The sequence below is a fragment of the Gekko japonicus genome, unplaced genomic scaffold (assembly GCF_001447785.1).
Source record: "Gekko japonicus isolate JY-2015 unplaced genomic scaffold, Gekko_japonicus_V1.1 scaffold275, whole genome shotgun sequence".
NCBI lineage: Eukaryota > Metazoa > Chordata > Lepidosauria > Squamata > Gekkonidae > Gekko > Gekko japonicus.
In genome coordinates this window covers 871731-886438 of record NW_015170895.1, presented here as the reverse complement: position 1 = coordinate 886438, position 14708 = coordinate 871731, and the positions used below count along the sequence as shown (strand labels likewise).

Here is a 14708-nt window from a genome sequence, read left to right as displayed (position 1 = left end):
AGAGTTCCGTGTGCAGATGTTTGAGACAGGACAAAAGCAACTGTCGGAACTTCCAAGAATTTTTAATAGTTTGTGTGATGAGGTAGTTGCGTGGATGCCTGAACAGGTGCTCATTTTTCTTGGGTATGGGAAGATTCCCATTGGGCAAGGGAGGAGTTGATAATCTATGTCCCTCCAGCTGAATGGCGCATCCATAAAATGATTCCTTGTGATAGTAAAATGAGCGGCCCCTTCTGATCACCAGCAACCCCCCCCCCCCCCCCGAGCACCACAAAAGCCAGGCTCCTCCAACTCTGCAGGAGGCAACTTCCCTCCACCTTGTCAGAATGAAGGCTGGGGTCGTGTCTTCTCATGCTGTCAGGGAAGGCCAAGCGCAGCCACAGACCCCTCACTCTGCTCCATTAAGGACCGGGAGCCAGTGGGAAACTGCAGCCCACCTCTTAAAAGACTTGGAGCCAAGAAATGCAGTCCTCAGATGCTCCACTGGGTGGGCAACAGTGCTTGATCAGTAAGCAGTCTCTTTTCTAGCCCTTTTTCGAGAGCCAGTTTGGTGTCGTGGTTAAGTGTGCGGACTCTTAATCTGGGAGAGCCAGGTTTGATTCCCCACTCCTCCACTTGCACCTGGCTGGATGACCTTGAACAAGCCGTAGCTCTAATAAGAGCTGTTCTTGAAAAAGAGCAGTTTCTGTCAGAGCTCTCTCAGCCCCACCTACCTGACAGGGTGTCTCTGTTGTGGGGAGGGGAAGGGAAAGGAGTTTGTAAGCCGCTCTGAGACATCTTCGGGTAGTGAAGGGCCATGGGGTATAAATCCAATCTCCTCTCCTTCTTTAACCTTAGAGCTGTAGGGCAAATTCCCATGGGGCAGGATTTCTGAGCATTGGTCTTGAAGAAAGAAACAGACCTGCCCCATAGCTGGGCACTGCAGCTTTCTTGAGGGGAACGGAGTTATACGGCCGGGTGTGGATGCTTGGCGAGGAACAGGGGTCATTGTGACCAAAAAGAAGTGCAGGAGCTCATTAGCATAACTCATTGGCATAACTCATTTGCATATGCCACACCCCCTGACGTCACCGGAAGTGTGTCAGAAGGCAACCCCCACCACTCAGGCTCCACTGGACTGTGTTGGATTGCTAGCTATTGGGGGGGGGGGGAACGTGCAGATCTGTCCTTGCAGAGGAGGGAGAGCTTGTACCTGAATAAAAGTTGGTCTTAGAGGTGCCACTGACCTGTTTTGGACCGGGGGGGGGGGGGGCTCTGCAGCTTACCTGGCTGCTTCTTGCTCTGACTGAGGGCTGCTGGGAGCAGGGGGTGGGGCTTGTTGGATGTGCCCGCCCCCTGGGCTCTTTACTGCTGGAGCTCCGCTCCTGTGCGCTCCTGCAGGAAATGACCCCTGGCCAGGAACAAGTTTAATCTGATCTGCAGCACTCAGCTGCAGGTCCCTCTGTGTTTGTGGGTCCTGAAGCCCTTTATCTGTCCCGGCAGCAGACAAGAACAAAGCAAGAATTACGAGCACGAAAGGGAGAGAAAAGGCATCGGAGCTTTCTCTGGAGCTCCTTGACTGCATCACTTCGCTGGTCCGTTTCCTTCCCCTCTTTCCCCTGCTGAGAAATAGTTCCCCAAAGTGTTTTTCTAGCTTAGGTGCGATGGCATATTGTACCCGCAGAGGCCCTCTTGTAAAGGGGAAGTGGGTCAAGTCCACTGCTAGAGCTTGGAAGGAGGCACGCGGTGTATTTGTAGGGCCAAGCGCATCTTGCCTACCTTGCAAGGCTCCTGTCAGTGGGGGGCCAGGCTCCGGCTGCTGGGAGACACCAAGACTTTGGTCTCACTGTTCCCGGCATGCAGATGCTCCCAGCCGGTACCCTCGTCTGCAAAGGGCCAAGTGCCTCCTCATGCGGCACCCTCTGCGAGCTGAGGCAGCAAAGAAATGGTTACAGCTGCCGTGCAAGTCATTTCTTCTGTATAAAGGCATTTAGACAGCATTGTTTTCTTTGGATGCCTCTTCTGGTTTGGCTCTTCCAGGACTTTGAAGGGGTTGGGAAAGGTGAACAGACTCCACAACTCTCTGTGCTTACTGAATCCAGATTGGGGCAACCGAGTAGGCGGATAGGTGGTGTAAGGTGGGACGTACTGTTATGCTTGGGTTCTGTGTGAATCATGTGTTTTTCTCTCTCTAGTCATCCCAGAGGGAGCAAAAACATATGTGGAAAAGGGGGGGGGGGGGGGGGGTGGAGGCTGGGCCGGTCAACAAGTCAAACTCCGAAGCTTCTGTGACCAAAAACTGTATCTGTTCCCAAACTCCTGAACTATTACTTTCTGGTATGCTTCCTTTGTTGAAGGAACTTTGTGGCTTTAAATGTTGTTGTTTTTTGATTGTCCAAAAACTGATATTTCCCCACTAACTTCAATATTCTGTGTTGGCCAAAGAGGAGAATTAGGTAGGTTTTTTCGGGGGTGGGGGGCGGAATTCTGTACTTAAATGGAAAATGGAACATTTTGTAATATGGTATGAAAAATATTTGTCTTGGTGAACAATCCTGAACAGGTCTACTCGGAGTAAGTCTCTTCTTATTCAATGGGGTTTGCTTCCCCAAAAGTGCTGTTAGGATTCTTATCCTTAGAAAGGCTGTCATCTAAATGTCCTGTGCTTAGAATTAACACTTGAAACTCCATATGTAATAAACCCACATCAAGGCTTTACTGGGTTCCCAGTGTCATGCTAATTAGAGTTACACCCTTCTAACGCCATTGCCTTGAATGGACATAGGATGGAATTCTGCTTAGGAGGGAACTGTAAGTGAGGAGCAAGGGGGAAAAGCACACACAAGAAACTGTTCATCACACACAAAGCATGATCTGTCTGAAGCTGCAAAACGTATTTTACAAAGACTGTCAGTAAGCGGACATCTGGGGGTGGTGTTTTCCGTTGTCCCAACAAATTATAGGAAAAATAGAAGAAAATGCAAGTAACACACACACACCCCTTTCCTGTTGCAGCTTCGTCTTTCAGCAAAGTTTGGGTCCAGCATCTGGTCTCGTCTGTTTTGGTTCTGAGGATGCGTCCCAGAGGACCAGGCATCTGCTAAACCAGTTGCAGCAGGTGGGGCCAAATCAGCAAATAAATAACGGTAGTACGGAGCAGGGCCTGGAAGACTCTGAAATGGTGGGACACGGTTGGCCGAGGCCACAAGCAAGAGTCTTTGCACAGCTTGTTTCAGGATTTTCCCTTTAAGTGCAGCATCAAGAGGAGGGGAGGAGAGTCCAGGTTTTCTTTTTAAACAGTTAAATGTGTTGTGGAAAGATCCGGGTGGTGGCTGATTTTGCTGCGATAACTGAAACAAGTCTTTGGTGTTACCAGAACCAATACTGCTACCAGGATTTATTTTCTTTAAAATGTTGGTGTCGTGCCCTAGCCTCAAGGTGGCTAACAAAGCAGGACGAGACATTGCGAGCAGACAAAACACAGTCTGGCCATCAATCTAAGACCTGGGGGATGGTTGCCTACGTACCTTACTGCAGGATAAAATGACAGCTCTCCAGTTTCAAATCCTGGGTCCTGGTCAAACACCCTTTTAGTCAGGCCTAGAAGAGGTGGCGTTTAGGTCCTGAGCGTGCCCAGGAGAATGAAACCATGAAGGGTTCTTCTGAACAAGTCCCCATTGAACGGCCTTGAATTCTGAGTAGTATCTAGAGAGGGGTTTGGGGGTCTTGCATCTACGTTGTTTTGTTCCTGAATGAGGACTGGCTTTGATGAATCGCTCATCAAAGTCTCCTGCAAAGTAGGGACCTCCTTAGTAACATCACACGAAGCTGCCTCATGCGGAGTCAGACTCTCGGTCCATCAAAGTATTGCCTACTCAGGCTGGCAGCAGCTCTCTTGGATCCCAAAACAGAAACTCCCCCCTCTTAATCCACTTCCTACGGCTGTAACAGTTGGTCAGACGGCGTGCTGGGAGCGGTTTAAACTGCTCCGGCTTTGATACGATCTTTTTTAACCTGGAGAATTGCGATCACACTCGCCTCCTTGCTCCGGATCGCTGCGCAGCCACATCGCTCCCCGTCGTCCACACGCAGGAGCATGCATCGCTGTTGTTTTTCTCTCTCAGTTTGGGCATGCGCACAGGCAGCCATCTGTAGAACTAAAATTTTTGCGCGTGCGCAGAACAGCAATTTCCACTTCAACCCGACTGCTGTAACACTTCCCTTTAAACGTTTACCCCGAAAATGGCCTCCGTGAGATCCCGAACTTGTCTAAATGCTAAAACTAGGCACCGTTTAAACATTGTTTTTAATAACGCGGTGGCGGAGCTCTGCCTATGCGCACACCGGCAACGCTTGGGAAAAAATGGTGGGTGAAAAGCGGAAGCCTCGGGCAGCTTTCGAGCGGGGAGGGGGTTTACACCGGAAGTGGCTCGACACCGGAGGCGCGATCACACTGGAACCGGAGAATCAGGAAAACACCACTTGGGGACCTGGTATCAAAATACTCCGGGTTAAAGCGGTGTTGAGCCAGAAAGCGATGGCTGGGGGACGGGAGGCAGATGTTGACCGTGTGATCGCGCAGATAAAATAAGTTTCTGAGGCGGGCCGAAAGCGGACTAAACGGCCCGTCTAAATGCACCCAATGAGGCCTGGTCAGTGTGAAATCCAGATGTCCCAGGATTTCCACAGCAAAAGGTTTTCTGTTTAGAAACTTCCAGAAGACAAGATGGGATTTAACTCCTGCATACTTTGGGTACCGCAGGGTGCTCTATTCGTGGAGCAGAAAGCCAGGGAAGAATTTTCTCTCCCACCCCAAACTTCAGGCCTGCCAGTAAGAGGGGGAAACTGACTTCTGTGGCCTCTAGTCCCGTTAAAGTTGGTGCCTGCATTTCATGTTTATCATCTAGTTGGCATTCCGACTCTAGAGGGTGCTGGTGGCCTGCAGGCTGGTGCTCAGTGCTGAGGGTCCCGTGCACCTCCTGGGCGCCTCTCTGCTGCATGAAGACAAGTCACCTTGGCACACTCGGTTGTGCTCTGTTTCGTGGGTCAAAAGAGTTCGGATGCGATCCAGACAGCAATCTGATAGCAAGCTGGTAGTTTACGAGAAAAAACGGGAGCAAATGTCCTGTTTGGGAAAAACTGGCTAAAATAATCCACCGGCACCCTGCATATCTACAGATCTGGCTGTGGCTCAGTTTACAAAGCTCGCTTTCTGGCAGGGGGCTAAAGTCCAGGTCTGTAGCTGCTTTGAGTGATCCTTTTGGGACTCTCGCAGCGGAAGGATACGAGTACGGAACAGATGGATGTGGCTTTGAAGAGCACAGCTATCGTTTCAGCGCAAAGCTTAAAAAAAAAACAACTGTCAGTCACTATAGTGACCAGATATGACTCACTGTTTACAGGAAACATTTCTGGAGAATAATCTGATGAGAGTTTTTCCAGCCACGTGCTGAAAAGGAATCGTCCAGTGGGGAATTCTCTGCCAGGTCCAGGAGTCTTGTGCCGGGGGGGGGGCGGGGGATGTGCCCAAGGTACCGGCAGAAAGACCCCTCCTTCTGCCCTTCAAAGTGGAGCCTGAAATCCACCTGCCTGGGAAATTCTTGAGTGGGAACTGGGGGGCTTTTTTGTTTTAATGTGCAAATGTTTACTTGGCTGGGGGGAGGAAATGGGAACAAAATACCCTCAAAGAGGGGAAAGTGCAGCTGGATTCCCTGCCTCCTCATGGGAGCAACTATCCTTGAAGGATGCCCTTTCACACTTCCAGGCAGAAGGAACCTTCACAGCAAGTCTAGGCTTCCAAGTCTGCAGCACTTCATTCCTCCGGCCAGCCTTTCTCTGCTTTTCAGACCCGGGTTTCATCTGTGGAGCTGCTGCACTGTGAACCAACCTTTGGTGTAAGTTTCTTAGAGGGAACACTGATCCCCCCCCCCCCCCCCCCCCCGCCTGTCTGTTCTCTGTGGCTTGGGAATTTGCTTACACCAGCTGGTAACTGATTGTTTCAGTCGCATCAAGCCCTCTCTTACCATGACCACTGGAAATGGCTGAGTTTCTAAAACTGGACATGTTGACTCTTTTCAGGCATGCAGCTTTTCAGTTTGAATTCCATTCACCTGGACACACGTCTCCACCGCAATAAGGGAGGCGTTTCCCAAAGCCCTTGGAGAGATGCTTTGAGTACCTTACGCTACGCCAAGAAGTCTGTCGTGCAAATGTGCAATCCCATGTTCTGCTGACTTGCCCGGTCTCATCTCTGTTCAGCAAAATGTTTTGGGCGCCTGGTGCGTGGGAATCCATTTTGCATATGCGCGAAGACCTTCTGCCTGCCAGATGTTTGAGCGATGGAAACAGTCACGGGGCTAAGCGCTGGCTCCAAGGAAGGGCTGCATTATGGGTGAGTGCAATACTAGATTGCAAGCCTCTTTGCAAATCAAATCACGCTGCCAGCAAGACAAATCGGAGTGCCGTTTGGGACTACTACAGGGGAGGAGACAGAGTCTGGCACTTTCTGCCCTGCACCAGTCGTCTGGGTGCCTGGAGCAAGAGGAATCCAATGCCCCAGCGACAGCTATAATCTTCGACTTGGCCAAGGATGCCCTCTTGCATCGGGGAACGCGGCCCTTTCAGCTCCTCCAGCTTCTGCTGCTTCCACGTGTAACTAAGTTCAAGGACACAGACACACGCAGCACTAACATGCACTTTGCTGAACTTAAACATTACTTCAGCCAGCTGTTCCCGAAGGTTTTAAATTCTGCTATAGAGCCAGCTGGCAGCAGCCTGCCCCATCAGCAGTTACAGCTGCCCGCCAAGAGTTCACAATGCCACTTGGTGTCTGTGCCAAGGAGACCTTTGTTTGTGACAGCTTATCGGTCAGGCTGTGGGCCTGTGAGCCTCTCCCAGGGGCTTACCTCTTCGGAACAGGGCTCTCGCGAGTAGCTTGCTCTTCAGCGCTACCTCACTGGACTCTAGCTGTGCAGGCAGTGTTATTGTTGGGAATGGTTTGGTTTCTTGGACTAGGCTGTCAAAACAAGGGACTGCAGGCGAGAAAGGGCGAGCACCTCCTGGAATGGGTATGTTCGCCAAGAGCCCTGCGAACATAATCAGCGCAGCTTTAGGCCCTGCCGTGGAGGGAGGAAACAGATCAGGGCAAAGCAGTTAGTCGCAAATTACGAACAAGAATGTGTGTGACCAAAGACAAAACGGGACAGGGAGGGAGGTGCGGAATTATTTTCAGGAAAATACGATGGGGAAACCAGTAGCGTGTACTGCTTATGGCTGCCGATGTTTTTACACTAATGCACAAAGTATGGAAACCAAATAAGATGACCGTGAAGCACAGACGCTTGAAGGAAAGTGGGATCCAGAAGAGACTGGTGAGATGTGTTGCGAGGGGATTCAAGACTGGGAGAAGGGAACTGGGAGCTGGATTCAAGTCCAGCAGCACCTCAGAGACCCACAAGGTTCCTGGAGTGTGAGCTTTCGAGCGTCAAAGAGCTCCCTTGGTCAGATACCATTGAACTGAAAGGTGTGCTTTGTTCCAACGAAACCACCCCAAGGGGAAGGCACCGTAGCCATATACAAGAACAAGACGTACGCCTGCGTGGAAATCCATTGTAGTATGAATGGGAATATAAAGATTTTTATATATAGGTTTTTTTCTTCTTGATTGTTCATATTCATATTTCTCTGGTTTTTATAGATTTATTCTTTAATATTTTGTTAGGATGTTAGAAAGGCCTGTTATATAGAAGGCTTTCCTCTTGCAGGTCTGATATTGTTAGCAGACAACATAATAGGTACAAAGTTCATGATTATGTAGTTCTTAAGGCAAACCTTTCAATGTCTGGGTCAGATAAGATTTTAGTCTCATATGAAGAATCCTTGCCCATTATCATTTAGATTAGGTTAAGTAAACACTTAGGTTTTACTTAGTTTGACGTAGATATATGTTTCTTTATATCTGGCCAGTCAGAGGATTATTACTCAAATTACCACTGTCTTTTGTAACCAATTATGCTGTTTGAATATTGTTTTCTCGATGATGTCAGTCCATGTATAAAATATCGTGTATTTCCTGAATATGTTCAGAATAGGTTCAAGAAGAAGATGAAGAAGAAAAAGAAGAAAGTTGTCAATTTTTTATGAGTTTTTGGTCTAACTGTTTTCCTATTAATTGAAGCATCTCTCCTGAATATGCTGAGAAGAAAGTAGTCAATTTTGGATGGACTATTTGGTCCAACTGTTTTCTTGTTAATTGAAATAAAACATAGATCTTCCTCCTCATTTGACTTCATTTTTGACATGGAATCTAATATGTACAACACCATGAGATGACACAGGGATGTCCTGTTGAAACCATTTGGGTAAAGAAAGGAGGTGGGAAAATCGAAAGCAGTAACGTGGCGGCAGGATAGTATACAGCCCGCACAACCCGCTGGAAGATCTGGGGTGATGCTTTCCTGCTGCAGCTCACAGACTTCATGGATCCTCCTGGCGCCTGGTGGGAACGTATCTAGGAACGAGGCAAGCGTTAAGCTCTTCATTTCCCAGACGATGGAGGAAGGAACCAGGGGATCTGCCCTTCGCCCCTTAACCCTGACAGACAGAGTGGAAACGGCAGGGGCCTTGGAGGAAAACGGCCGCATCATCTTGGAATGTGTGACAACGAGGGATGTGAGAACTGAGCATAAGTCAGAAACGCACCCTGGAAATTTGGAAAACCAACAATTCAAGCAGGAGGAACTCAAGGGGGGGGGGATGAGTCTGGACAGAGACAGAACCACAGGCTCAAAGGCAAATGGCAGCCGGAATAGCTAAGTTAGAAACACGTAGCTGCGTTAAAGGAGTCTAGGTCTCCAGGCCAGATGAGCGACATCCTGGGTACCAAAGGAGCATCTAGGTGTTACTTTGGATTCGGAACCTCTGGTTTGAATCTGAGAATTCAGAGACAACAGGCAAGGGGCCCGAAAACTGGAGACGGCCCAGTATGATCCAGGAAACAACAGACCAGTTGGATTACTGGCTATCCGGAACAGATGACTGACTATCCGCAGGGCCTGCAAGACGGAGCTCTTCCACCAGGCTTTCGATGAGGGTGGCGCCCTCCCAACAACCAGGGCCCCTGGCCCCAATACCAACATCAACTCAAAAATATGATCCATAGCCTGACAAAACCCAGGCTACAGTGGTAGTTGACCACATGGACGCTGAGAATGCCGCCATCGGCTATGCATTATACTAGCACTTTATGATGTGTTTCATTCTGCATTGTTGTGATTTTAGTTAAATACTGTGTTTTAACTGTTTTAGCATATTGTCCGTGAGCCGCCCTGCGCCTGCCTTGGCGGGGAGGGCGGGATACAAATGACACAAACAAACAAATTATTAAAAGAATAAGCCATGCCACACCAACCTTACCTCCTCCTCCTTTGATAATGTAACTAGTTGGGGATACTGTGGACCCAAGAGGATACTGCACAGATCACAGGGGGTCACCATTCCGTATTGATCGGAATGCTGGGTCCGGTTCTGGTGGGGTCCGGTTCTGGCGGGGTCTGGTTCTTGATCCTTTGGAATGCTGGGTCCGGTTCGGGCGGAACAAACTGGAGTGCACCCGGAGGAGGGCAGCCAGGAAGGAAGAGGGGGGCTCAGAAACCAAGCACTATAGTAAAAGGTGGACATATTGAGCCTGGAGAGATGATCGCGGTCTTCAAAAACCCAAAGGGCCCTCACGTAAAAGGGAGCAGATTTGTCCCCTCTTGCCCCAGGGGGCAGGACTAGAACAATCAAAATTACGAAGAAGCAGCTTTCAGTTAAATACTAGGAGAACAGGGGAACAGACTGCACTGGAAGATTGCTGCGCTCTCCTTCACCGGGGTGGGGGTGTCTTTAAGCAGAGGCTGGATGGTCCTCTGTTGGGTATGCTGCCGTCCCATCTCCTTGCAGTGGGGTAGGCTAGATGATGTCCGAGGTGCCTCCCAACTCTACGCCAGTCCCTTGTAGGCGGCGAATACACATTACAGCCATCCTAGGAGAGTCATGGAATACTTTGCACCGACCACAGGTTCCCCCACCTCCACCCCATAGCTTTGCACAAAGCATAGAAGACGAAAGAATCCGGAGAAAAGAGTGGTTCACATGGACTGGATCCATGCTATGACGAGTAGAACCCAGGCTGTACAAAAAGAGGATTTAAAAAGGAAAGGAAAATGTGCTGCTTTTATTTTTTTTAAGGGTAACTTAATGCTCTTAAAACTTACGGCCGATTGCTTTTTTTTAAAAAATGAGGATTACGAAGACATCCTTCCATAGCACCTTCTTGCGAGCAGTTTTATTTTAACCCCCTTGGCATCTGTGATGAATTGCTGTGGAGACTGCATGGGACAAACTGAAGGCCGGGGAAGAGGGAGTGGGGGAGTTATGCACGTACAGAGCCATGCACAGTTGACTTCAAGAAAAGTGTGTGTCTTTCTGGGAGAGGAAAAATATACAATGTATGGCCACCATCATGCTGAAAAATAGCTTTGAGAAAGACCAAAAAGCTGTGCTATATGTTATAAAATATTATATTATGATTATTTTAACAATTACAAATGATCAGTCTATTACCAACAATTATAGCATCATAGCAGGAAGGAAGTCCAAGATGTAGCATTTGAAGTTAACGAAGTTTTCCGGACTACCAAGTCATTTCGAGAATCTTCCGTCTCCTGGTATCCATTCATTGTAGAAATAAAGTACTTTTACAACCAATCTATTCTATGCGAAAAGAGCAATCTCCGCAATTTCTGCATAATTCCTAAAATGCAGCTATAGTTGTAAACAGGGCATCTGGAAGGTGAGGTTAGAGCCATTTGTAATTGTTAAAATTGTTAAAATAATCACAATATAATATTTTTATAGCGTATAGCATAGCTTTTTTGGTCTTTTTCACTTATCATTCTGAGCTGTGACTCTCTGATGTTATAACGAAAAATAGCTTTGACCAGCTTCAAGACAGATCCATAAAGCAATACATTTGGTAGGATGGTGGACCTCCTGACGGGACTGGTATTTCTGGCCACTGTGTGATAAAGAGTGTTGGACTGGATGGGCCTTTGGCCTGATCCAACATTGGCATCTCTTATGTTCTTATGATTTCACTGAATTCCATGGGGAAAGGGTTGTGCCAGTTTGGTGTAGTGGTTAGGAGCACAGACTCTACTCTGGGAGAACTGGGTTTGATTCCCCACTCCTCCACATGCAGCTGCTGGTGTGACCTTGGGTCAAAGTTTTCTCAGAGCTGTTCTCTCAAGGGCAGTTCTCAAAAGAGCTCTCTCAGCCCCACCTACCTCACACAGGGTGTCTGTTGTGAGAAGAGGGAGGGAAAGGAGATTGTAAGCGACTCTGAGACTCCTTCGGGTAGTGAAGGGCAAGGGGGTATAAATCCAATCTCTTCTCCTCCTCCTCCTCCTCCAACCCTAAGAAATGAGTTTAGTCATAAAAGTAGCGCAAGCTCATTGTCACCCACAAAATTACAGAAAACTCGGAGCTTTCCTTGCACTGTTTGCATTCTACTAACCCAGATTAAAAAGAACCTCCATTATTCCTGCCACTGAAGGTAAATGGGTTTGAATGACACCTGCAAGAAACACGGGCCCTGCCAGGGGGAACCGCAGAAACCAGGCTGGGCAGTTGTCTCTTTTCCCACCTCCGTTAGTTTGACCACGGCTGATGGTCAGTTTCTGGCCGGGGGGGTGGGGGGGGGGGCGGGGGTTGTCTTTCCACTCCACCCGTAAACATCCTTGAGAAAACTCCCTGCTTCAAGCCTCTCAAGTCAATAATGACAACGAATAACAACGCAACTACATGGTTTAGAATGCTAGATGCTGATGTATAGAAAATACAAAAATAACTGTTTCGAAAAAGTCTCTCGGTCGAGCGCCGAGTGCTGGCCCGCCAACACCACGTGACCCTGAGTGTGTCAAGGACGATAGCACCAGAGACGCCCCCCCCCCCCCCTCCTCTTTTCTTCGAATGCTCATTGGTCGGACGTGGGACCGCCTGGCCACTTCCGGCCCCTCCCCGGCCGCCCCACCTGCCATCTGGGGGCCTTAACCAGAGCCCCAGGCGAGACCCCGACATGGTGAACAGACAGACTCTTTGCCCACCCCGGCTGGGAGGGACCTGCTTCGTGGAACGTGGTCTCCCGGAGACCCTCCTGATCCTCTTCACCGCCCAGCTGCCGGAAGAGGAGTCTTCACCTCCGGGAGGCACGCTCGTTCCCACGATCCCGGGGGCCGCGGCCGTGTTGGTGGCAGGTCTCGCAGCACTGCGTGCTGACCGTGGGCAGGTGGCACCTCCCCAGGAAGAGCAGCGTCTGGCAGAAGCCGAAGGAGAGACGGTCCCGCTCACAGAGGAAGCCTGGGGCAAGAAGAAGAAGAAGAAGAGATTGGATTTATACCCTGCCCTTCACCACCCAAAGGTGTCTCAGAGCGGCTTACAAACTCCTTTCCCTTCCCCTCCCCACAACAGACACCCTGTGAGGTGGGTGGGGCTGAGAGAACTCTGACACAAACTGCTCTTTTTCAAGGACAGCTGTGCCAGAGCTTGTGACTGACCCAAGGTCACAGCAGCAGGTGCAAGTGGAGGAGTGGGGAATCAAACCCGGTTTTCTCAGATTAGAGTCCGCACACTTAACCACGACACCAAACTGGCTCTCAACACAAAGGCAGCTCAGCAGACCTCTTCAGCACGCCTTCCCCCCCCCTCTCCCATTCGCAAGCCTCCCCCCCCTTTTCTTTTTCACTCCACAGCAGTTCCTTTCTCTGGCGCTCATAATGGGCTCCCTCTCCCGCCCGCCTCTCGGCACCCTTCTCCTTCTCCACCCCAGCCACTTCTCTTTGCATCCCACCTCTCTTCTGCACTCTCCTCTGTTTTTCCATTCCGTTTTTGGCTCCCTTTTGGCCACCCCACCCCCACATCCTGCCCCCAATTTGCTGACAACAGCACAACAGGCTTGTCTGTTGAGGGGGGTGGGGAGGGCGGCAGCAGGCCAGAAGAACAGCACCATCTCTACCGCGCACTTCCAAGCGCATCATGTGCACAACATCAGCATGCCCCCATCACAGCCCTGCTCTTGAAGGGGTTGGGAGCAGGGCTCCCTCTAAGCTGTGGAGTCTTGAGAGCAAAAATTCTGCTTTGTGAGCTACCGGCATTAAAGTTGTGAGCGAGCGATTTGGCTACTGCGTTAATTAGTCTGCTCCGGAGCCCTCCTTCCCGAGCTGAGACAGAAATGTGTGAGCCAGAGGCTACAGAACTGTGAGCTAGCTCACACTAACTCAGCTTAGAGGGAACACTAGCTGCAATGCTCCCTCTAAGCTGTGGATTCTTGTGAGCAAAAATTCTACTTGGTGAGCTCCTGGCATTAAAGTTGTGAGTGAGCCATTTGGCTCCTGCCTAAAGCAGTTTGCTCAGGAGCCATCCTTCCCGAGCTAGGACAGAAATGTGTGAGCTGGAGGCTAAAGAACTCTGAGCTAGCTCACACTAACTCAGCTGAGAGGGAACACTAGCTGCAATGCTCCCTCTAAGCTGTGGATTCTTGTGAGCAAAAATTCTACTTGGTGAGCTCCGGGCATTAAAGTTGTGAACGAGCCATTTGGCTACTGCATTTAGCAGTTTGCTCGGGAGCCCTCCTTCCCAAGCTGAGACAAAAATGTGTGAGCTGGAGGCTAAAGAACTGTGAGCTAGCCCACACTAACTCAGCTTAGAGGGAACACTGGTCGGGAGACCCTCACAATGCTAGCAGAAAAGGCCACAAAAACTGGATGGCAGATTTCCTGGGTGGGGGGGGGGGGGGGGGCTACAAGTGCCTGTATTTTGCATACGGGGAGGGGGGAGGGTGTCTAAGTGCATGTTCCCAAACAGGTGGTGGCCTGGCTGCTGTTGGGGATGGGGCGCCGCTGCCGACCAACCAACTGACACCTTCACCACCACCACTGCACTCACAGCCTTGCTCGCTCTCCTTGGGGTAGGAGACCCTTTGGCCAGACCTCCTCCTCCTCATGTGATCCCAGAGCCGGGTTCAGGAGGAGGCGAGTCTGCCTGCGGCAGCCATGGCTCTAACTACACTCCCGTGCACCCAGCCGAAAAAGCAACAGGTGCGTGCACAGCAGTGTTCCCTCTAAGGTGAGTCAGTGTGAGCCAGCTCACAGTTTTTTAGCCTCCGGCTCACACAATTTTGTCTTCACTCAGGAAGGATGGGGCTCCAGAGCAAACTAATTTACATAGCAGCCAAATCGCTCGCTCACAACTTTAATGCCAGCAGCTCACCAAGTAGACTTTTTGCTCACAAGACTCCATAGCTTAGAGGAAGCCTTGGTGCCCAGCAAATGGTTCTGCACAGTACCAGATCTGGCGAAGCGAGCGCCGACTCTCGAAGGCTCATAACCCCCCCCCCAAGTCTTGCTGGTTCCCAAGGTGTTCCTGGGCTCGATTCTAGCTGCCCCCCCAGACCAACATAGCCCCCCCTCTGAAATGTAGTTTCCTATGTAAACTGACTTTAAAACAGATGCTACGTTGATTTCAGACCTCCCTCCATGGAGGCACCTTCCAAGGGCTCCTTAAAAGCCACATCCTGGTGATTAGTCAGGAAATCTTGCCAGATCCCTCCCAGGGCGATGCCGATGGGACACCTGCGCTGAGGTCACGGCTGGGGGCTCTGTTTCTCCCTCACTCGCCCCCAGCACATCACT

The 14708-nt window shown here is 50.1% G+C and overlaps 1 protein-coding gene across 1 annotated transcript in view; it reads right to left on the bottom strand.

The window, feature by feature from the left end:
- Window positions 1-11977: 11977 nt before the first annotated feature.
- ADAMTS7 (ADAM metallopeptidase with thrombospondin type 1 motif 7) overlaps window positions 11978-14708 on the bottom strand; it is a 68719-nt gene continuing 65988 nt past the window's right edge. Inside the window, exon 25 of the mRNA XM_015418495.1 lies at window positions 11978-12378. Coding sequence (XP_015273981.1) covers window positions 12215-12378 — 164 coding nt within the window. The 3' untranslated portion in view covers window positions 11978-12214. The remainder of the gene's footprint in view (window positions 12379-14708) is intronic.